At 38.2% G+C, this 24169-nt stretch overlaps 1 protein-coding gene across 1 annotated transcript; it reads left to right on the plus strand.

Moving 5' to 3' along the window:
• Positions 1 to 15557: 15557 nt before the first annotated feature.
• On the plus strand, positions 15558 to 22926 carry LOC124168332. Its single transcript, XM_046546505.1, has 2 exons — positions 15558 to 15814; positions 18264 to 22926. Exon 2 carries the CDS (start codon positions 18292 to 18294, stop codon positions 22672 to 22674), a length of 4383 nt encoding a protein of 1460 aa, XP_046402461.1. The 5' UTR covers positions 15558 to 15814; positions 18264 to 18291; the 3' UTR covers positions 22675 to 22926.
• Positions 22927 to 24169: the final 1243 nt, after the last annotated feature.

Genomic DNA, 24169 nt, shown 5'->3' on the forward strand with positions numbered 1-24169 from the left:
AAATTGCTGCTGTAGGTGTTTACCTCGAATGTGAATCTTATAAATTGAGCTTCGAAAGATTACGCGAAAATCTCGTCCACAAAATTCCCAACTGACAGAAAAATCATGGAATGGATAGCCGCAAAGACGTCCAAGGCCATGGTCGTCTTCAGGGATCCTCATTGCCGGTGTTATCTATTCACACGCGCTACGAATCATAGATTCGATGGGACCATAGATAAGGTCACAACAAGTCCAGATTTCGCCAGACATGCCTGGATTTTCATGAATACATGAGCGTCCGACAGATTATTGCTGACAACATTGCCATCTTAGTTATGTCGGCATTAAAGGAAAAATACCAGCAAATAATGGCATATAAGGTGAATGATATAATGGGAAGATAATACAAAATGAAAATCAATGCCTTCAAGACAAAGTTGTGATATGAGTAAGTGATAGTGAGTCAAAACAAAGTATGTGATAGAGAGTGACTACCAAATGCGTAGATAATGACTGATAAACAGCGCATTGACCAAGTTGACTCCTTTCTATATTTAGGAAGTAAAATAAGGAGGATTAGACGTAGAGAAGAAGATAAAGAGCAGAATGAAGCAAGCGAAAAATCCGTTCAATACAAATAAGCTATTCTCGTCATTGGCGTAGCCATGGCATTGCCTGCAGGTATGGGTGTCCGGGGGGTCCGGAACACCCCCCCCCCCCCGCCCCGAAATATAAAAACACAATTATTTTCCTTCATAAAAGAAAACAAAATATTGAAAAATAATTAATTTACAAAATATTTTTTTAGCTAATTAAGTTTTTTCGATTATGAAAAGTGTTGAAATTAGTTTAAAACCCATTACTTAGTACCCTGTTTTCCAAATATTTCCTCCCTGGTTTTGGACCCCTGAACGAAATTCCTGGCTACGCCACTGATCCTCGTCCCAAGGCAACAGCTTACTAATAAGAAAGGAGCTTTTTATGACATGCAGGTGGAGTGCTGTGGCGGATACATATGGGGGGCGCCCCCCCCCCCCCTTGCGGGGCTGCCCGCATTGCCGAACATTGCAGAGCCATAACTGTAGCTTTTTTATTGCATAACATAGCACTGTCTTGTATATGCGTATAATCAGTGTAAATAAAACTATCTTAAATTTTCCATGTAACTTGATTATTTTTCATTGCGATAAAAGTTTAGGTAGCTCAAAATATCTTTTGCGCCCCCTCCCTTGAGTTTTTTCTGTATCCGTTACTGGTGGAGTGTAATGCTCCGCGGATGCGATGCATGGATTCTCAGCGTAGAAGATAAGAATCGACTGATTTGAACGAGGGTGCAACGGGCTACAATGATAAGAATCGGATGGGCTGACAAGGTGGAAAATGAAAAGGTTTGGCGAGGAGTAAAAGAAAAACGCAGGATGAGGAAGGCCCTGAAAGAGGTCCAGGGACTAGTTGGACTTATTGCGCATCTACTGAAGCAAGATGGTATCCGGAATATGATAACGGCGGGAAAAATTCAAAGAAAAGAGCACTAGATGAAGCCTATGTCTTAAATATGTGAGACAGATAATGAGTGAAGTCGGATGCAAGACGTCAGCCGAAATAAAGAACAAGATAAATGATACTGAGAAGTAGTGAGTTGCTACAAACCAACTTGCAGGTTGAAGACTAAAGAAAAATAGAAGCATCCCGGCGATTTTTAAAGTATAATGCACCGAATTCTGCAAAAAAGCTAAGATACATTAATAAAGAGTCAAATACAGCAATCGAAAAATGCGTTCTACAAAAAATAAAGCCATTCACCACCCAATGCTACACCTTTGAAGTAAGAACGAGGCTCATTTTTACATATGTGTTTGTAAGCACTCTCATTAAAAAATAAGATACATCCATAGATATCCGGGCCACCCCTAGGGCATTTGGTAGGGGGTGACTTACAACCAAAATGCAACATGCAAAACGTCACATACGCTCTTCAAGGTTATCGAAAGAAAGACAAACGATAAATAAATACTTCTTTGAAAAAAACTTCTTAAAAAACACGCTTTTATTTCGCTTGGAACAAGTAATAAAAAAATATTTCAAAAAATGGACTAAAAAGTAAAAAATAAATTTTTATATGAATAGTTCAAAGAACCTGGGTAATCCATAATATTTTCACTAATAAATTTTTGAAATGATAATTCAGAGAACCTAGGTGATCTATAATGTTTTCACTAAAAATAAAAGCGTGGGGGCCTCACCATATGGTGTCATCAGGTGTGTTCTAGATATAAAATGTAATAGAAATTTCGTGGAGTTGTATTTTTATGTAATGGAGGTATATGTTATGGAGTAGTTTATAATATGTTCGAAAGTGGTAAAATATTGTATTGTCACCGGGAATACGACTTCCTGTAAAGTTTCAGATCGATTGGAAGTCGGAAAGTGGTCGAATTTTCGATTGCAAGATTTGAACTAAACATACAAACAAACAGACAGAGTGAGTTAAATAAAAGCGTGTAAAAAATAGCAAGTACACATGCACGCAAGTGGTGCGATTTCCCACCAATCATTCATCGCTCAATGCCATCCGAGAGTATATTACAAATACATTCACATCGAAATCAAAAAGTAGCGTAACGGCATGTGATTCATAGAAGTTTTTATCCATGCAAGGCAATTATCACATACAGGGTTTACGGTGAAGAAATCAAAGCAAAAAAATGCCGAGATAATATCAATCTCGGGAAAATAACCAGATAATATCCAAGGGCGCCAGTTTTATTTTGCGCCTGTAATGATATGAAAATTACGAAATTTAACGAGAATTTTTCCGTTCGTTTTAAGAAGACTTTGGTCCTTTTTTCCGGTTATTAGCCACAAAACTCGCCAAAGAGTTTATTGTAGGATCCCTCCCTCCCTCTTCATCGGTCTATTTTGTCTTTTTTGTACGCATTTCTTGTTTAAAACCTACGTTATCTTCATGCATATTATTACAGAAGGGTCTTTTTTCTGTACTTATTTTCATTACATATATACTTCGTTAATACTCCACATTCAGTGATGAATGATGCATCATTTTAAACGTTGAATCACCGGCTTTTGAGGAAAAATACAATCTCAATCTCAAATTTCACTATTTACCCATAAATTTTACATAAAAGTTTCGATTTTTCCAAGTCAATTACTCGCTCGAGGTATATCGACTCCATGCATCTTTTTATTCTCAACTTCAAATAAGGTTTAAAACCCATTAGAACAATAAATGAACCAAAGAAACGTAGCATAATCAGGGAAAAATATTAAAAATAAAATTAAGAGAAAAAGCGATATTTTCGCAAGGGTTACCTAATAATGAAAAGTTCAGAAATATTCAGGGTAGGCAGAGTAAACCTCCGACTACATTTAACTGCTTCTCAAATGTAAATAAAAGTATCTTAGAAAGTACTGGGGGAAATTTTCCAAATTTAGGTATAACTTATACATTCTGAAATTTTCAAGAAGTTATCCATAAGTTTTGAAAAAACTTAGTTTGCCGCATTATGAGACAAGATGGCCTGATGAAAACAATCGTAGAAGGACAAGTGAAAGTGAAGAAGAGCAAGGAATAGCCCCGAATGAGTTACATAGGACAGGTTATAAAGGATGTAAAAGAGAATAAATAAGTCGCAATGAAAAGGCTAGTGGATAGGAGAGACGAATGGAGAGCTGCGTCAAACCAATCTCAGTACTGTTGACTTATGGTGGTGATGATCATAGTTTTATGTGAATAACTAGCTGACCCGGCGAACTTCGTACCGCCTAACAATCAATGAACTTACAGTTTACTTACACCATTTATAAATCAGGAGCGGCTGTATCGTTTTTAATCATGTTTAATTTATTATAATAAAATAAGGGTACAAATTCAATAAAACTACGTAAATGAGTACCAAAATTGCTTGTCAGAAAGACATTTTCTTTATTGAATCTACATAGGGTGAATCGGAGCACGTTTACGCGGATTTTTTCAACAAATTTTCTTACGTTTTAGCTTAAGAAATTTTGGGCATTGTGGTTTGATAAAGCAGTTCATGAAATAAAAATTATACGCATTCAGTTGTTGGCTATTTGCGTTATTAGCTGTAAAAAAATGTTTTAGGTCCAAGTCTGTTGCATACACTTGGCCCATTCAGGGGGCAGGTTGACACGACCCCAGACCGACGCTTGACTGATGCTCAAAATCGTGCAAGAAAAGCCCCTATGAAGCAGCATTCGCATTAAATGACTTAAGGCGCGCCAGTTTTAGTATCTCTGTTTGGAAAAAATGCACTGCGTAAATGTACTGCATGCGTAAACGCACCACAGTGAGCCCTACACATTCGGGTTTAATGTCTTGCGTCAAGCACCTTCTGAGAAACAACAGTTTTTGTTTTGTTATCAGGCGCAAGATGAAGCGGATGAAGCTAAATAAATATAGCGAAGCAAAGCAGTGACGCAGCGAGGGGAGGTTTTGGGGGATAACCCCCCCCCCCCCCAAGAGCTTAGAGAATTTTTTTATGAATGATTTTGTTATTAATATTAGGGGGACGGATGACTAACAAACAAAACATATTTAACTATTCACACAGCCGCAAAACCCACTATTTTGAACCATTTATCTCAAAAAATGTCTGAGGGAAGTGCCCCCACACTTCCCGCTTACCTTAGCGAGTTTTCTATACCCTACAGACCCGTGGTATTAGCTGCGCCCAAAACCCCCTATCCTAGCTACGCACTTGAAGCGAAGGAAGAAATACAGAGGATGGTTTATCGACTCGTGAACATAGCACGCTAAATTGACCATGAGAAAATCATGGGTTTTCATTAGCACATGAGCACAAACAACACAAAAACTGAAAGAATGACCATGCGATTTTTTAATCGTTATCACGAATGCAACAGGAATTGTAAATTGAATACGTTTAAGCTCAAAAGGGCATATGAGTTGAGATCATGGAATCTACGGAATGAGGACTTCCTAACCTTTGAATTTTCCTTTGAGTAAAGTTGCGTGAATCACATTCATCACCAATTTTTTTAATGATCAAACACGTTCCGTTGGATAGTTATGGTTGGTTTAGGCTTCGAAAGATCATGAGCACAGAAACTACATTTTTCTGTAAATCGTGCCTTGGTAAGCCAGGTACGTCCAAGGACTTAAAATATTCAGATTGATAGTTGGTGATTTCGTCTTCGTTTGTTACACATTTAAAAGATTCGAATCCATGCAGAGTACGAACTATTTGAATTTACCTCGTTTTAGTCATCCACATCTTCGTTCTTGCTCGCTAAATCAACCATCTTTGATTCTTTTGGTGATCAATCATATACTGGAACTCTTTGTTGATGAGCAAACTACTCGATTCCTCGACAGGAACACGGACATTACCGTTTGTCAACAATTGCTTGGAGATTTGTTTACAAACACGGTAGTGAAGTGTCAACTCGAGCTGGGCCACGGCTGGGCTTACAATCAGCTCGAATTAAATTTAAAAAATGTAATTTCAATTTAATTAATATTTTGAATATATTTAGTAATTAAAATGTTATATTGTTACTAAATTCAGTTATTAAAGTGGTAAAAACAAAACTAATTATTTAATTTGTAGTTTTTACCGACTTATCAATTGTTGTGTTACTATAACTCCTAAATGCATGTCCATAGGAAAGAGATGAATTTTTTTTGTGAAATTATCATTTTTTTTAATGGCCTATATGTTAACCCCGCCTGTGACGAATCCAAAGAACCAAATCTCATTGAAATCGGTGCAGCCGTTCTCGAGTTATAAGTGTTCTAACTAACACGATTTTCGACTTTCTTTTATATATATAGATAAACACGTCACCGAAACAGTTCGGTCGATCGGGAAGGATCCGTCCTCATAAAGATCACTTTTCAATTCCTGCTCTAGTTTATGATTACATTGATTTAACGCTTGCTAGTATACACTTCATTATGTACGTACTCAGTGGCGCCGACTCCATGGGGCCTGAGGGGGCTCGAGCCCCGTCAAAAATTCGTTAGGGGTGTTAGGAAAAAATGTGTCAGGCTTGTCGATTTTCCCCGGAGTATCCAAAGTTATCAGGGTTATAAAGTTAACTATAAAGCTATCAGGGTTCGAATGTTGATCATATGACTCTTATAAAATGCTTAAGAAACTTAAAACCCACTACTTGTAAAATTTCCCGGGGCAAGATCCCCGGTTAGGGCTCCCCAATAATTTTTGTAGGTCGGCGTCCCTGTACCTACTCTAGAAAACAATTTTGCATGCATTTGTGGCGATTGCTACGCTGACTTAAATTCTCACGAAGTTGCTGTGGAGGAGCGTTTATTACCACTTCAGAATACAGACTGATTTGGTAGCCGAGATGGCTTGCTTATATATTGGCGACGATCTCTCTCCAACGCCGCGTCAGAGCTTCCTCGAATATTATGGAATTTCTCAGGAAAGATACAGAAAATATATCGGCCGCCGCCGAGATTTGAACGCGTGCCGTCCGGCTAAATGTCGAACGCGTATCCACTGAACGCGTATCTTGGTATGCGACAGATGATGCGCCACACATTTTTTTTGTTTTCTCTGAAACTGCAGAATAAAATTTACTCTTCGTAGAACTTGGAATATTGAGTTAATAACATAAACAGCATAGAGCAAATGAAAGGCCACCAAACGTGTATCTACAATAGGGTAGTTTCCTTCATCAAAGAAAACGAAAGGCATTGATTGCGATTCGTTACCCACCATTACTGTATTCATAATATACAAATTATTTGGTTTTAGAAATACCGGTTTAGACGAATGGCAAGGGTCAATTTTATCCTCATTTGAAAAAGGACAGATTGGCGCCCATGCGATGCCACTCCACGTGACGTCACAGGGACCTAGTTTCTATACGAGTAGATAGGAGTTTTACATCGTCTGAGATTACAAATGCATGCATGAGGCACAGAGCTCAGGGAAACGTCTCTTAATGATCACCTATTAAAACTGGCTAAGGTCGGAAAGTTTTCCTCGTTTGATAAGGTATTATTATCCTTATTTGAGCCAATCGCTACCAGCTAGCATGGTACTCTGCTACCTGTTAGCATACTGCGTCATATCAGCGCTCAGAGCCTCGCCCCAAGGTCACCTCACTTGCGGCAGCGGGAACGAGAAATACGTCACACGGAGAGATTTCCCGGCATTCATACTTACCCGTCGCGTTTTTGCGCGCTTGAAATTTTTCACTTTTCATTTAATCGCGAAAAATAGACATCGTCATTTAAAAATCTAAAAGCTTGAAATACGTACTCCTGAAGTAATAATCTTTCGATCTAGGCAATAAAAAATAATAGAAAACCACCCTATTTCCGGCAAATTTTTCGGCTTTTTTCTTTCAAATGTCCTGGTTTTGATATTTTATATAATCACCATAACCATTGAAGTTATTTCAATTCACTTTTCCATAGTTAAAGTTTGAATTCTGTCCTCCTTCTGCTCCTACCTCCTCTAACTCCTCTCTTTCTCACCATCTTTCAGTCAGAAAAGTCGCGAAAATCGGTCTGATTGCGCGGTTGTGGTCGCTATTATGTGAGGCGTTGTGCGGAAAATTTAGCTTGAAGTCCACGTCATGATGTTGTTCTACAACCATTATTGTGATGGGTGTTGGGCAGTTTGACCCTCTATCCCACCTCAACGCCTCACGTAATCAATGGATGCATCCGAAGAGGTGAATAAAAAAGTCAAATCACAGACGCGATTCTTAATCAATGCGTTAATACTTTTACTTTTATCCTAATAAAAAATAATCAAGTCACATTCAGAGTTTACGAAAATTTTAATTAAATTTATTAAACACCTATTAAAGACAATGCAATCTTATGATATGAAAAAGTTGTAATTGTTTTTCTGCTATGTTCGGCAATACAGGCGGGCACGTAAGAGGGGGTGCGCGCCCCCTGCACCCCCCATCTGTATCCGCCACTGGGTGATAGCGGCGAAATAGAAAGTCTACAAAAGAAAGGGGAGAGGAGCACTTGTGTATGACCTTACACCTTGTTTATGATTCTCTATGGCAGTGAAGCATGGACTAATACAGTCGCCGAGTAATAAAAGGTGAAGACGTTCGAAATTTGGTGCCACAGAATATTGACGAAATTGGAGACGACGCCAGAAGAAGCAATAACGAGTCTCTCGGCAAAATTTACATGCAATGAAGAAGTAAAAGAGAGCTATGGTTATCATAATTAAATTATGGGGCGTTAACACTGCATAAAAGAGGCGAAAAGAATTGGTGGAAGTAATGTATAGTAATTTAATAGATTCGCAAGCTAAGAATTAGATATGCCTCATTCAGATTACGATTGTCCAAGCGATCGTCCTAACGATAGTTGGCCGTTAGCAGTGTGAATGAATAACTAGCAGTGTGAATGAATAACTAGCAGTGTGAATGCATGGCCTGACAATAGTTACCGTAGTTCCAAACATTACCTTTACCCATAGCCACTTTACGATGGTTAGGCGCTGGGAGACCGGAAGAGGAAGCGACAAGAGAAAGACGAAAAGTTCGTAAAGCTCCCTTCGCTCTATTTTTTTCATGAATTTGCCCAAACAAGGAATAATATGGGCGGAAGAAAAATTATTCGTTAAATACACGTTGAACAAAGTAATATCTTGACCATGCATACCTAAACAGCTTTGCTAACCGTCAATTTCTCGTTCACTTTAGATGTCGGCACTAGAGGGCAACACAGATTTTAGCCATCGTTGTGTGAATGCACGATAGTTCCCACGATTGCTGGAACAATCGTAATGTGAACGAGACAATATGGAAGTCCTACAGATGTAAGTAATCGCTGGACTATATAGCGCAACCAGCGACGGAAGAAGCGAGAAATAAATTATCAGTAGAATAGCCCATTTGAAGAGAGAATTCCAGAAAAAAGAGATATCTGATAGAGAAAATGAAAGGTCACTCAACGTAATTGCTACACTTTCTTTCAAAATTTTCGGCTCTTTTCCTTCAAATGTAGGCAGGACATTTAGCAAAGAACTAAGGAAAAAATTTCATCATGACTAACATCTGGTGTATGACTCCCTAAGACAGTGATTCATGGACTAGAGCAACGGCTGAGTGATTAAAGGCGAGGGCATTCAAAATTTGGCGCCGTAGAAAAATGACGAAATTCGAATGAATCGCCAGAAGTAGCAATGACGAGTCCAGAAGAATACAAGCGAAGAGAGGCATCATGAAAACCTTAACAGAAGAAGAAATAATCGGCTGTATCGTCAGGCATGATAGCCTGATAAAGACAACCGTCGAGGGATAAGTGGTTGAGAAAATTGTAAAAGCAGACTGCGAATAAAATATGCATGATATAGATAAAAAAGGATGTGAATATTAATATTAAGAGAAAAATAATGTAGGCGTAAAAAGATTGGCTGAGAGAAAAATTGATTGTAGACCAATCTAAGGATTTTTGACCAGTTGGAGATTCTATAAGAGCCATCGAACTAGAAAAAGATCTCTACGGCATGATGGAGAAGAATAAGTACACTGACTTTCCAAGTTAATCATTTAATTAGCCAGACAAAACACTGTCGGTACGGACCTAGTGTAGGGAGATAATTCACCCACTCACTCACTCACAAAAGATAAAGCCGATAACAATGAGCTTTACGTCAATCCCTTCCCCATAGCTTATCAAGAAAATGGGGCAGATAATTGGTATCGTCGCAAAATTAATAGCCACGGAAATCCCAATCTCATCCATTAATCAATTTCACGGTGCATCGCGTACTCTTCAAAAACAGGTATACTCTGAGATAAATTTGTTCCATAAAACAGCTATGAATTTGAACTGGCAGAAATCTATATATATAAAAGGGGATGTCTGTTTGTCTGTCCGCCATGCGTTTCCATATGGTAGCACGAATTGCAAAGTTAGTACACAGGTGCATCTTAGGCTCTCAAATCCTGCAGTGCTAGTCCTACTTTCGGTTGCATCCGACGTGTTCTTTACGTTGTTTTCTCATTACCGGTAGTTACGTCACGTCATACTACTTCTGCGGTTAGACTCTACTCCTGCCGGGTAGGCACACCTTTTGACATTCTCACAGGGGGGAGGGAAACCTCAAAGGATACTACACTTGTCTGTTAACCCTAGGAAGACTGAAAAAAAATTATCGCGTAGTAGCCTGACTGGGTCCAATGGACCCTGAAACATTTTTTCCACAATATAACCACTTTATGATAAATTTAGGCTGAGTTAAGAGATGGATTCCATCTTATTTACTTCCTTAACATATTTCTTCTCGTATTTATTATTATTATTAAATTATTTTGTTGGAAGCTATTACTGCAGCGAAGCATAATATTATTCTCTCTACCAGAAATATCACTCCACCTTTCCCATTTTTATGTATGTTCATTAGCACAATTACATGAACACAAATTACAAAATGGATTATTTGTCCATGTTAAATAAGATATGTAACAAATTTGATGAAACAAAATTATGATGCATTTACAAATGTTATAAACCGTTATGCTACTGCAATCACTGATTGCATAAAATTTCTGAATGCTCTTGGAATATATTTTGCGCACATAGTAAAGATGATGTTTGTGTCTTTCTATCCTTTTTGTAGTTTTACTTACGACACTTATTTTCTTAGGTTGCTAAGGTTGGGGAGGAGTTTGTCATAATTTTCTTTTTCACGATGTAAATTCTTCCGATAATTGATTTTCTCTTGGATTCCATGAGATTCATGAGATACCACTTTGTTAGAAAACCCTGTAGGCTGTATGGAATTTACAGACGTGAGCTCGGGTGGAATCCCTCGTTTATTTTGCCTCATGATCTCTAAAATCGCTAAACCTCTGGAAAGTAGTCGGCGGTCTACTTTCACATATTATGTTTTTGGCTGATTAGTCCCTCAACCATATCTGTAACAAATCTTTTTCCTTGAATGACCTCTTGGCATCTACATATTATAATCTCTACCTGTGTATATTTGGGTATTCCATTTGTATGAATCACTACTACCACTTGCAGCCAAAATTTCAATTTTATTCAAAGTTATAATACCACACTTTCCTAGTTTTGATGAAACAAACTCTCTAATGGTAGAGTGCCGACGGAACATCAATAACTGATGTCAACTGTCATGCAGGGTCCTGGCACGAATGCATATTTCAAATATTCATTCCGCCCATCAAATATCTCTCTAATAGTTTGCAACTTATCTTCGCCTCTGCTTTTCCTCATTTCTGTCACATTATCAAAGCGAATAACATGCAGTATTATTTTGTCTCTATAATACTGTTGAATATTGGTCGCCCGTCTAGTTTACTCCAGAGTTGTGAAACATTTTCATATTTGACTTGTAAAAATTATAAATACTAGCAATACCAGTCATTTTCTTCATTCTACAAAGCTTGAAGCAATGGCCCATTTTCTAACAAAATCAAAAATTTTAGAACGCAAAATTAGCAAAAGAGCAGAAGACAGAATAGAAATTCCGCACGGCGTACAGGATATGACGCAAAATATTACGCCTTTGCGTTCTACCCTTTTTAGTGGCATGAGGTTTTGTTTACCACTCTTTCAGATTTCGTGAAATGAAAATTTTCTCTCGATAAGAATTCCCCATTTTCGTATTTCTATCATTTTCTCAGCAAGATGAAGAAAAAATCGCCCAAGGTTTAGTTATACTCCATCCTTATTCAACACTTTAGGCTCCATCACCACTGGAGTCACAACTACCCTCCTCCTGTCAGCGCTGTATGTTTAGATGCTGAACACGTCCTTCTGCAATCTTTAGATGAATGCCTTCTAAATGTGTCACTATTAGCAAGCCTGTGAATAAAGTGTCAATGAAATTCATCAATTTTTCATTCCAAACTTTACTTAGATATAAATGGAAGATAACATTGTTCGTGCTACTCCTTTGTTGTGAATTGAGGTAATCATTAGCAAAGCACTGTCTCATATTATGTTCTGATATCATCAAGCAATTCAAAGAGCTCAATAGTCATAGTAGAACAACCAATGTTTACAAGAACTACAAACAATGCTTTTTTATTATTACCTCAAAAATATCTTGATAGTTATTTTGACTGTAATATCCAACCCAGTGAGAAATGGGTGGTGGAATCCACGTGGAACCCACGTGGAGAATTAACGTGGATACCACGTGTTTTTGGTCGTGGAATCAACGTGGAACCCACGTGGAAATTTGGTGGAAAAATTAAAACAGCAGTAGGTGATGTCCTAAAACCATTAAAACCTCAACCACTCTATAGCTAAACCTTTTATATATGTGTCTACGATTTTTCATGTGCTCTCATGGCTGCCTTTCCACGAATTATATAAAAATAGAATGTGCGATACATTTTCACATAACTAGCGTGGTTTCAGGATGATAAATGACGCAATGTCACCAGAGAATTAAGTTCCACAAATTAGAAATTCTGTTTACCATTTTATGCTAATCACCACAAATCCACTTGAAATCAACGTGGATTCCACGTGGGTCCAACCACTCAATATCCACCACCACCAAATATCCACCACTCAACGTGGATTCCACGTGGGTTCCACGTGGACTCCACCACCCATTTCTCACTGGGAATGGGCGACGCCGATTTCTTAGCTCCTCAACTACACAGTATATCAATAGTCACTCTATGAATTCAGTACCATCAATACCTCACAACAAAAAATTTGGTACCAATAAGCATCCTGTAAAGTTAGGAATAATAAAATTGCTGTATATCATAGTAGATGACAATCAATACACCACTTCATCTAACTAATCCATCGGAGGAGTAAACGATTTGGTAAATGAAGTAAATGCTGAAGTAGTACATTAGAATGAAAGACTATAATCTTTTATGTAATCCATAAAGGTTTGTACTTACCATGTACAGTATCAAAATGTAATGATGGAATTCAAATTCTTCAATGTCTTCAGTTAGATAGTTGGAATAAAAACAAATGTTGGCAGGCAGCAAGAATACTCCAGTTTGCGAACGTAACTTCTGACTGACCACCACGAAAGCACTGCAGACGTTAGATGAACGGTCTCACATACAAAACTAATAGATTATGGGACAGAATGTAGATAATTCACACTGTGTATGCGTCAAACCAGAGAAAGTGGCAAAAACTACCCATTTCGAAACGGTGTGGATACATGTTTCTGACCGTATCACTCTAAATGTGACGTTGTAAGAGAATATGAAAGGCTTCCATCCCATCCATAAAAATCGCCCACTAATTGGTAATAAGTATCGCCTACGGCTTTGTTTATAACTCCGCAAGCATTGAATCTCCCAGAAATACAAAGTAAATAAGAAAATTGCTGAAAAGTTGAAATGAATTACCCATAGCATTGAAAATAGTCAACTGGGTCCAATGGACCCAGTCCGTCCACTATGTAACTTTGTAGCATACTATAAAATGTAATGAGCCCATTCTCGTTATTTCTTGCTGTGTTTTAGAGGACATATATTTAGGAAAAGTCACGGCGTCAAAATCAGTTTCGTGCATTTTTGACATAATTATAAACTTTCAAAACTAATAATGATAAATAATACGTCATCTTAAAGGAAATTGTATTCTCAATTCTGATTTATTTTTTTGTTTCATGAAAAATTCAAAAATGTAGACACGCCAGTGCAATAAATGACTCCGTGCACCGTAAAATTAGCCGTTTAGTCAACTTCATGAACTTTGTAATTCAACCTAGGGAAAACTACTACGTCTACACTATTCATCTTCCACAATAAGTAGCAAAAATTAATTAAATTAATATAGATTATTAAAATGGCTTTCTAAAAATCAAGGGTAGAGGCTTTTGAATTTGGTGCTAAAGAAGAATGATGAGGATGAAATGGATCGACCGAGTTAGTAATGAAGAAATCCTAAGAACAGAAAGAGAAAAGAGAAGCCCCATGAAAGCCCTATTAAAATGATACTTGTTTCCAAGGTGAGGTTTATATTTGATTTCTTTTATTTGCTCTTTCAGGTTATCCTAGAGCAATAATCGCGTCACGGGGCCGTTGTGTCCCGCCCGAAATGCAATCCATGCAGGGCCGGAACTTAGCCTTACGTTTACAACGAAATAATAAAATAAAAAATGAGGGACTGGAAACCAAATCTTGAAAATGGAAAGGAAGAAATGAAGGGGGTGTTAAAGAAAATAAGGACGGGATTCCCGCCTTACCTTGGCTTCCGCCGAACTCTGCACCCCGTGCGTCCGTCGTGCCTCCTGTTCCTCGCGCGAGCTTCGGCGAGATAACGAAAGCTTCCTCTTCGCCTTGACACAGGCGTACGAATGCCCTGGTGCAAGGCATGCACTATTCTTCGTTGGCTTCTAGAGCCCTCTATATGCGAAGAGGAACAAAAGAAACAAAAACCAAGGCAGGCGGGAAAAGAGAAGAAAGGGGGGAAATTCAACTTAAGAGAAAAGAAAAACATGAGGCTGTTCCGGCCCGAATAATATACGTTCATTCATTGTTCAATTCCACGCTTAAAATTTGAGATATCACCTTTAAATTTTCTGGGTGTATAAAATTGATCAAAACGGGAGCGTGGTAGTCTAGTGGGAATAACGCATGGCTGCTGACAGAAGGGTCCTGATTTCAAATCTCAGGTGAGTCCTTCGGATACCCCTAAATCCTCCAAGCGCGAGATGACAACTTTATAGGCCAAATCTTGAGACATGATGGCCTGATGAAGACAATTGTCGAGGGATAAGTACATAGGCGGAATTAGGGGGGGACACGGGGGCACGTGCCAGACGCTTACAAAATAGACAAGATTTTTAAAACGGCTATCATTACGTTCATTTTGTTTTATGTATTACGTAACCACGTTCATTTAACATAATTTTAATAACTTTCATATTAAAATAAGGAGAATATTTCTTACAGTAATTGTTGCATGTTGTTTTTATCTCAAATATGAGAAGACCGTTTTCTTGTCAGAACCTTGTGCCTCCCCTTCCCCCGAAAAAATTCTGTATCCGCCCTTAGATAAGTAGATGGAAAGAACGGAAAAGGAAGACCTCAAACAAAATATATGAAAAGGTAAACGAAGATGTGAAAGAGAAGAAATACGTAAGAGTGCAAAGATTAGCTGATCGGAGAATTTTGTGGAGAGCTGCGTCAAACCAATCTTAGGATTATTGACCAGCGATGATGATGCATGAAAATGGCTTATGATATACACCGCGTGGAATATACATAACTTGGAAATTTAAGGTTGCATTTGGACCGAAATGAGGATCTACAAGCACCACTGACTCACTTCAATAAAAAATAATTGTCATCGGATCGGCAGACCTCGAAGCTGGATTCTCACAATAAGCCCGCAGTATTTTTTTGCGATTTTTCAATCAAATTAGGTTATTTTTTCCGCGATTTTAAGAGAAAAACAATATACTCAGTCTTATCTATTTCGCTCACGCAGCCTCATTAGCGACCGATAAAAATCGCGATATCACGGCACATCGAAGCAGTTGAATCGAGTTCCGTGACGAAGGAAGGGCATTTGAGCCCGATAAGCTGGAGATAATGGAACATTTGGGAAGGTGGAAAGAATAATCAGTCGCAAAAACAATGAGTTACCACACAATCAGTTTAGCACTCCGCCGTAGATCGAGAAGAGTTTGGACTCCGTCGGAATTCACTTGAAGACTCTTAAAATTTGCTTCCAAAACTCTCAAATGCGAGCAATCACTTCGCATAAGAGAATATAGGAAGATTCGACAGTGGTAATCAATATAAGGATAAAGACTGGATTCCACATGTGACTGTATGCAGCCTCATATTCACTCTGGTAAGAATAAAAACCTTTCTTTCTCCATCTTCTGTCTTAGAATTCTGAACCGTTCGTGAACGTGATACTTGTGATCAGTGGCACAGCAAGGGGGGGGATAAAAGCCCCCCCTTGCGACCCAGACGGCACAGAATCCTCCGTATCTAATTCGTATGCAGATAGTATCCATTGACTACCGCTCCGTCGCTTTTTGTCTGGGGAGATAAATGCCCTCCCAGAGCTCAGAGAAATTTTCATGTAAAATCCATTTTACTTAATTGCATTCATATTAAGTACTTCTATAATAGTGTAAGCATTTATAAAATATTCCTCTAAAAGCCGTAAAACTCACTATTTATCCAAAAATGTTTCTGGGGAGGGCCCCCGCAACTCCCGCTTACCCTGGCGGGTGTTCCATATCCCCCAGACCCTAAGGTATTACTTGTGCCTAAAATCCCTCCTAGCCAAGGTGCGTATAATAGTGCCCCTATTATAAGCACCTTGCCTCCTAGCCTTAATTCCTAGCTGAGACCCTCCTTGTCTTGCCCAGAGAAATTACTCAATTTGCAGTTGTTGGATGCTGAATCTGGATGCCTTTTTTTTCAATAAAGGTGACTCCGAAGCAGGCGTGCATAGGTAGGATGTAAATTTAACTGTGATTTAAATAAATATATAGCAAGCACCAGCAGCGCAGCGAGGGGGGATTTGGGGGATAAAACCCCAGAGCTCAGAAATTTTTAAGTTTAATCCATTTTACTTAAATGGATCAGTATTACTTATAGCATAGTGCTATAGGATTAATCAAATATCCCTCAGAAAGCCATAAAATTCACCATTTTGAACCATTATTCTTAAAAAAAATTTTGGATTAGGGCCCCCCGCAACTCCTGCTTACCCTGGCGGGTATGCAATACCCCCACACTCCTAAGCATTACTTGCGCCTAAAACCCCCCTCAAGCCTTCTTAGCTGCGCTCCTGGCAAGCACTATTTCTCCGTAGACATTCTCGTATCTCCCCCAAAATCAACTCAAATGACTCTGGAAGCAGCCTTTACATTCCAAAGGCAAGAAAAATTATTGAACTGGACATGTAGTATAAATCCCCAAAGCAACCCTTTGTGTGCTGCATTAATCAGATTAACCCTCAAGTGGTACAGTAGGGGTCAGCACTTAATTTTTCCAATCCCAAGTTCCACATCTCATGGTAGAATACGAAGTTTGCCATGAACCTTATCAACCAGTGGACATAAAGTGGTTGAAGTAACATGGTAAGTGAATTCATATTCCAAATTTCAGCTTTACTTTGAGCTCTCATGTTTTGGGTAGAATTTGGCTCTAATATACTATTAAGTATTCAAATATGTAAGGGTCCATTATTTTTTTTCTTTTGCACAGCTCTTGGCATTAAAATGACTTAAAAAATATGTTGACCCCCCCAGAAAATTCCATCACCTATAACTATAATAACATTACAGGTTTTACTACTAAATTACTACGAAAAAGACATGGCATCACATCTTGTTGCCTTTTATTTTATCTCTTACTGATGTGCTGAATGAGGGTTAAATTTACAAGGTAACATAAGATGATATTGTTAGTGCTAACAATATCTCCTTTCCTGATGTGGGACTCCATCCCATAACCTTAGGCATAACGTTTTGGCAGCCAACAATTCAGGGGACTTCATCTCCATTGCCACTCACTTTGTTCTTCACTAAGCTCTCACATGTCAAGGAATGATATTTACCTTAACTTGGGTATACATATATGCATGGATGCCCATCTCTTCATTGGGGCATTCACATTGAAATCCATTGAGATTTTTTGGGGACTAATGCATAACCATAGTTGATGTAATGAACGGATACCTTTTTTGTATAGTGTAGGCTAAAGTTGTCACAGAATCCTTAAAATGAATGGTCCTGGCAGTGGCAGCAATAAGTGCCCAGCAGACCTTCCAGCCCAGGGGGGACCCCATGACAAGCAAGGAATATATAATAATCAGTTTAAATAACTTGTTTATAAGTTTGTTATACTTCATTGATTAATTCATTTTAATTCATTCCTTTAATTGATTTCCATTTATTCAAAATCAGCTTATATAGGCTTATGTAGCCCCACAAAAATGTTTGCGGGGGCCCTGAATCCTAAGCACAGCCACTGGGTCCTGGTGAATGACTTCTCATGGAAACTAGGCATTAACATTGATCTTATTTGAAATAAAGTACTTCACAATACACAGGAAAGCCTTTGAGGCCCATTGCTTCCCTTAAAATTAATATTTAACCAATGAAATTGTATTTCCTTTATCATTAAAGAAGAGATCACTGCTTTAGATTTGAAATGACAATGGGCAAAAAGATGCTAAATAGGTATTCTTGAGAGGGGACCTATTTTAAGCATTATTCTACCGCTTTGAGAATGTAAGGTTTTATTTTTCTCATTTCTTTTCTTCATTTACACAAATTCAGGTCAAATCAAACCTAGTGAACAGTTGAAATGGATCCAGGAGGGCTACATGCTGAGCTTATAAGGAGAACACCCCTCAAGAAAAGAAGTCGACAAATCTCAGAGAGAAATGGAGAATATGACGGTGAATTATCATATCTCGGTTATAGCTACAAGCTCAAGCTACTTATGGTGCTGGCACTGCGGGGACTCAAGAACAACTCCTTTAATCTGGAAGCAGGGATGAAAGTTTCTGGAAATTGTGATCATTTGATATTAGAAAGTGTTAGAGGCTTGAGTGGTGGGAAAAGTTTTCATTTCTTATACCCAAAGCGTGATACCAGTGGTCACAAGAATGGTATATCCATTCAAAATATGCTGCAAGGTGATGATGGAGATTTCAATCTGAAGAAATACTTCAAATTGTTTCTAAAAATAAGGGAGGATCCAAGATATAGGGGAGAGGAAGATGAGATTAAAGATCTGATACTTTACACAAACACAAATTTCAAGTATGGTGACAGGCTTGGGGACTTTGAACTTTGTGATGATATATTTATTGATGGTAGTGCCATGGGTGGTGAAGGAAAACTTGATGAAATACCTCAAACAAAAATTCTCCATTTTAAAACCGAGTTCAGTGGCAAGGATTTTGTCGAGTCTCACCTAAAAGACATTTTCATAGACCTCCCCAAAGTATTTGCCGAAAAGGTGCTTCATGGAAAAGACTTTAATTTAGATGAGTATCACACTCCTCCTAGATTGAGACCAATTCTCCAGCTATATGAAAAAGCTTTATTTAATGAAGTAATTGAAAGTGAAAGTGGAATGTTTCAAGAAGACTTTGTGGAAATGAATAATTTGTCCCCAGAGGCAAGCCATTTCCGAAGTACACTCCAGAGAGAATTTTTCAGGAGTGGTCAAGGTAATGATACAGTATTCAAGGATACAATTAGGAATAAACACTTGGAAATTCACAATCATGAAACTGGGCTTGACATCAAGACTGCAACTACAGAATATTTAGCTGAACAATTTGCATTACTGATAGGTAGGAATGTAGATAGCAAGATCATTAAAACTTCCGAAGTTGACAGTCCAATTATGAAAAACATCTTCAATCTATCCAGCAGTATTTTCATCAAAGTGGAAGGAAAGGTTAAAATTAATCCAAGATTCCTAGAGGAGGAAGATTTCTTGGTGAATAACTCATTCAGGGATCATCTAATCCACAAACTGAATCAACATGGCATTGATCTTATAGATTTGGAAGATTTTGTTTTTGAGAAAATGAATTTACCCAATGAAGGTGATAAAAAAATTACTGGACATTACATTGAGGAAACAATAAATTCTTTTTTCGAGAAGCTAGCATTTGCAGTCAATCAACCTGATGAGGAAACCTTGGATGATATCATCAGAAGTGAACTGCTGGAAGACTTCCATGAAAATGAAACACAAAATGCGTACATCAAATTGCTGGTGGAGACATTTTACTGGGTTGAGGACAAAGGTGGCAAATTCTTTTCACCTGATGATATCCATTTCCAATTTGAAATGATAAAGAAGAAAGCTCAGGCATCAATGTGGTTTGAAGTTAAGACCCCTGCATATAACTTTGTTGGAAGGGCTAGAGAACTTTCTACTATCAGCAAAGCTCTTCACGGAAATAAGAAAGTCCAGTCAGCTGCAGTCATAACAAATTCTGCATCCATCAGCCACTTGGGAGGAGTGGGTAAAACAGAACTGGCAAAGCAATTTGTTTTCCACCACAGTAGTGAGTATGAAAACATTATCTGGATAAATGCAGAAAGTCTTGCGGCAATGGCAAATTCCTTTCACAGATTAGCTTTTGTGGAGTTGGGAATCAGTGAAGTAAATTCTCAAGGCAAAACCAAGAGGCTGGAGTCTGTTGTTGATGAGGTATACAGCATTCTTTGGGGAAAGAAGAGCATTTTCATTTTCGACAACGCCGATAAGATGAAAGTAGAGAAGGATGCAGATGCAGAAATACAGGTCTACATGCCAAAGTGTTCTTTGGAGAGTAAACATTCTATGTTGATCACATCTCAAAGCTCTAATTGGGGAGACCTGAAGCCAATAACACTTATTGCCTTGGCTGAGAGGGAGTCCTTGGAGTTTGTAGAAAAGTCAATCAATCTGAGCAAAACCTCAGAGAAAGCTCAGGCGAAGAATTTAGTGAAAGCATTGCGCTACTATCCCCTTGCTTTACGGCTTGCCGTTTCTTACATAGTTAACGCCAATGAAGAAAAAATGATGCTTGGGAAAAACTTCACTATTGCTGATTACATGGAGCTATTTCAGGATGCTCGCGCTAATCTCTATGACTATGCCATTAACATTGAAGATACTGACTCGTACAGTAAAATTATAGGCACAACTTGGAAAATAATAGTGGATGACATTGTGAGGAAAACAGATCACAAACTAGCTGAGGAGTTGTTGTACATGATTTCTTACTGTGCCCCACATGATGTATCACTTGAAAATTTACAAGCTATGCTGGGAGTCACGGACGAGACTGCTGTATTACGGGCTCTGAGGCAGCTGCAACAGTATTCTGCAGTAGAAATTATAGGTAGTAAGGTGAGTGCACACAGATTGGTTCAACTCTTGACGAGACTGAGGTTAAAAAGGGAGAACAAAGAGGAAGAAATATTACGACGCATGCTCGAGACAGCTCCGAAACTGGATGAGGAGAATATCATATCCATTTGGAAGTTTTCATCGAGCAATAAAAATCTTACCAAAGCATTTGGCTACTTAGTCAGCAATGTCATTAATAGACTCTTTGATAATTTTAATTTGAAGGAGGTATTGTCCTTTGGACGAAAATCAATCTTAGCAATGGGAAAGCATTTGGGTACTGACCATTCATTCGTTCTGGAAGCCAAGCAAAGTTTAGCTCAAATATTGGACCAAATTGGTGATTATGAAGGGGCCCTGATGCAATATGAGGAACTCTACCAGAAATATGAGAAAACCCTTGGAAAAAGTAACCACAAGACTATCCAAATGAAGCATAGCATAGCAAATATGATGTACAACCTTGGTAATTATTATGAGGCATTGGATTATTACAAAAGCATGCATAATCAAGTGATCGGCACACATGGTGAAGATTCTCCAGATGCTTTGAATTTAAAACAGAATATTGCTAATGTATTGTGTAACTTGGGTGAGGTCACTCAGTCACTTAAACTGTATCATGAGGTTCATGAAAAATTGAAATTTTCAGTGGGAGAGTTTGATATAAACACACTGAATGCCAAAAAAAACATTGCCAGTGTCCTTGAAAAATTAGGGGATTACTATGAAGCTCTTAATAATTATGAAGAAGTATACCATCATTTGAAAACTATTCTTGATAAGGATGACCCATTGACACTCAAAACTAAACACAGTATTGCTTCACTTCTTGATCAAATAGGTAGGCATGAAGAAGCATTACGTGCCTTCAAAGATGTCAACAAAATATATGAAATGAAATATGGAGAGCAGCATCCAGAGTCCATGAATACAAAGTTTAGCATTGCAAATATTTTATTCAAATTAGAAAGAAATCAAGAGGCCCTTGAATCATATGAATCTGTATATTTGTTAATTAAACATGCCTATGGAGAGAAACATGAAAAAGCTATTCATGCCAAATTTTGTATTGCACAGGTTCTTGGGAGCTTAGAAAAACATGAAAAAGCAATTGGATGCTACAGAGAGGTCTATGAACACTTCAGGAAATCGCTGGGAGAGCGGCATCCTAAAGTCTTGCATATGAAACAAAGCATTGCAAACACGATGTATAATCTAGGTTCTCTCGATAAAGCATTAGAGTTATATCAAGAAATTTATGGACAGATAAAAATGGATCTTGGAGAGGATAATCCACAAGCAATATCCATAAGGCAATTGATGGCTGACATCTATGAAAAACTTGGGAACTATGAAGAGGCATTCAGCATATACCGAACATTAAACAAGAAAATGAGAGTCATTTACGGAGAGTGGAATGAAGAAACACTAACAACAGAACACAACATGGCTTCTGTTCTTCTGAAGCTGGGCAAAGCGAATGAGTCTCTTAGTTGCTATGAAAACGTTTATCAGAAGCAGAGGGCAATCCTAGGAGAAAGCCATCCCACTACGAAGGCAACAAAAGAAGATATGACCATAGCATGGCATAAAATGAGGGAGAGCTTGCAAAATAGCGGTGATCATAGGAATTCTAAACAAAGCCTCTCTATTGAGCTGCAGTGTAGCATTGATGGAGACTATTTCAATGATGAAGAAAGAAATGAGACAGGAAATGAAAAATACAACGCAACCCATGCTGCAAGATATCACCGAAATTATTACAGCTCTTACTTATGTGGAGGCTGTTTTAAAGGACTTGCATACAACTGTACCCTGCTATAACTCAGTGATAATGAAGCAAACCAAGAATGAGAAATTTATTCACACTAACTAATTCACCTACTCTCTTCACAAAAACTATTATTTAAAGATGAAATGAATTTCTTCAATCACTTTCTGGATTAGCTTGGCAATGAAGGCTTACCATCATTCATGGATTACAATACGCTATCATGAATACTTAGTATTTATTTATTTCCAAATTCCCCGTAAACAGCACATTGTGGCCTTTACAACGGGTCTTCAACATTAACAAAGCACAGCACAAACATCCATGCCCTGGTTAGGGATCGCCTACCCAGGTGGGATTCGAACCCACGACCTTCAGATTGGCAGGCGAGGACTTTACCCCACCGCCACCGAGGCCGGCAATTTCCTTTAGGCTTAATTTCCTTTAGGCCAATCATGACATGGTTCTCAATTGACCAAACTAATTATGTATTATATGCTTATGTAAAACTTAGGACATGATTAAGGAAAATAGTGCCCTTGATAGCAGGATTCCACAGTTACCATGCCTTGGTTAAATGAAAAAGGCTGAATAGGTTGTGAAAACTTGGTTAAATGTAATTGGAAATAGGTTGTGGAAACCAATAAGAATTATTCACCAAGAGCGGAGAACATTTTAATGTCCTCAGAAAACCCAAGACACCAAGTACAAGCCAAATTCGTCATGGTGCAAGAGTGAAATGAAGTCCAAAAGGCTACTTTTTAGTGTTATCTATCTCAATATGTCTCTCACCTCACAAGGATATGAGGTGGAAAAGACTGTAAATTGCACTAAGAGAGCAGATGAAATCAAAGGCATGTTGTCTACTGTTCATGGATGAAGCCAGGATTTAATATACTCTGGCTAGAGGAGAGGGTAAGAGTTCACTATCCCCATCCCAGTCCAGCAGATTAGAGTAGAAAGAACCACCTCCCACCGCTGGATTTTTCCCAACCTGCTGGTTAACGCAATGATGTGTAATATTATAGTGATTCTATCAAAACTTGTCTGAATTTCTGTACTTATTCCTCGTAGCTGAAAAACTGCTGAATTTAGATACCATCAAACTACCAAAGACTTAACAAAGTATCTTTTCCTTGATTTTCCATTTCAGAAGAAGAGTAATTTTTTTTACTTTTGGTCAAAGACTTTACACTGAGTACTTCATAAATTCATACTCACTGAATTATGTAGATTAGAGATCCATGAATGGGTTCATATCTGACGATATTTATGGAATTTTATGAGACTTATTTATAAAATGTGGGTGATTGTAACTATGCGGTTCATTTTTAATTACTTATCAGGAATGGAATGATAAATATTTCACAAAAATAGCTTGCTGAGTATGAGAGTCATGACTATCATGGCCATCCTTACAGTATTCTTTACATCCTTCACCTATTATGTTTACTTTAATGTGGAGGGAAGAATTTTCTCAGTTTTGCGAAAAGGTGTATGAAATCCAAGAAATTTCAATCAATGTGAGGCGACCTTTTCCTTGACTTA

This window comes from Ischnura elegans, chromosome 11, assembly GCF_921293095.1.
Source record: "Ischnura elegans chromosome 11, ioIscEleg1.1, whole genome shotgun sequence".
In the NCBI taxonomy this organism is placed as follows: Eukaryota; Metazoa; Arthropoda; class Insecta; order Odonata; family Coenagrionidae; genus Ischnura; species Ischnura elegans.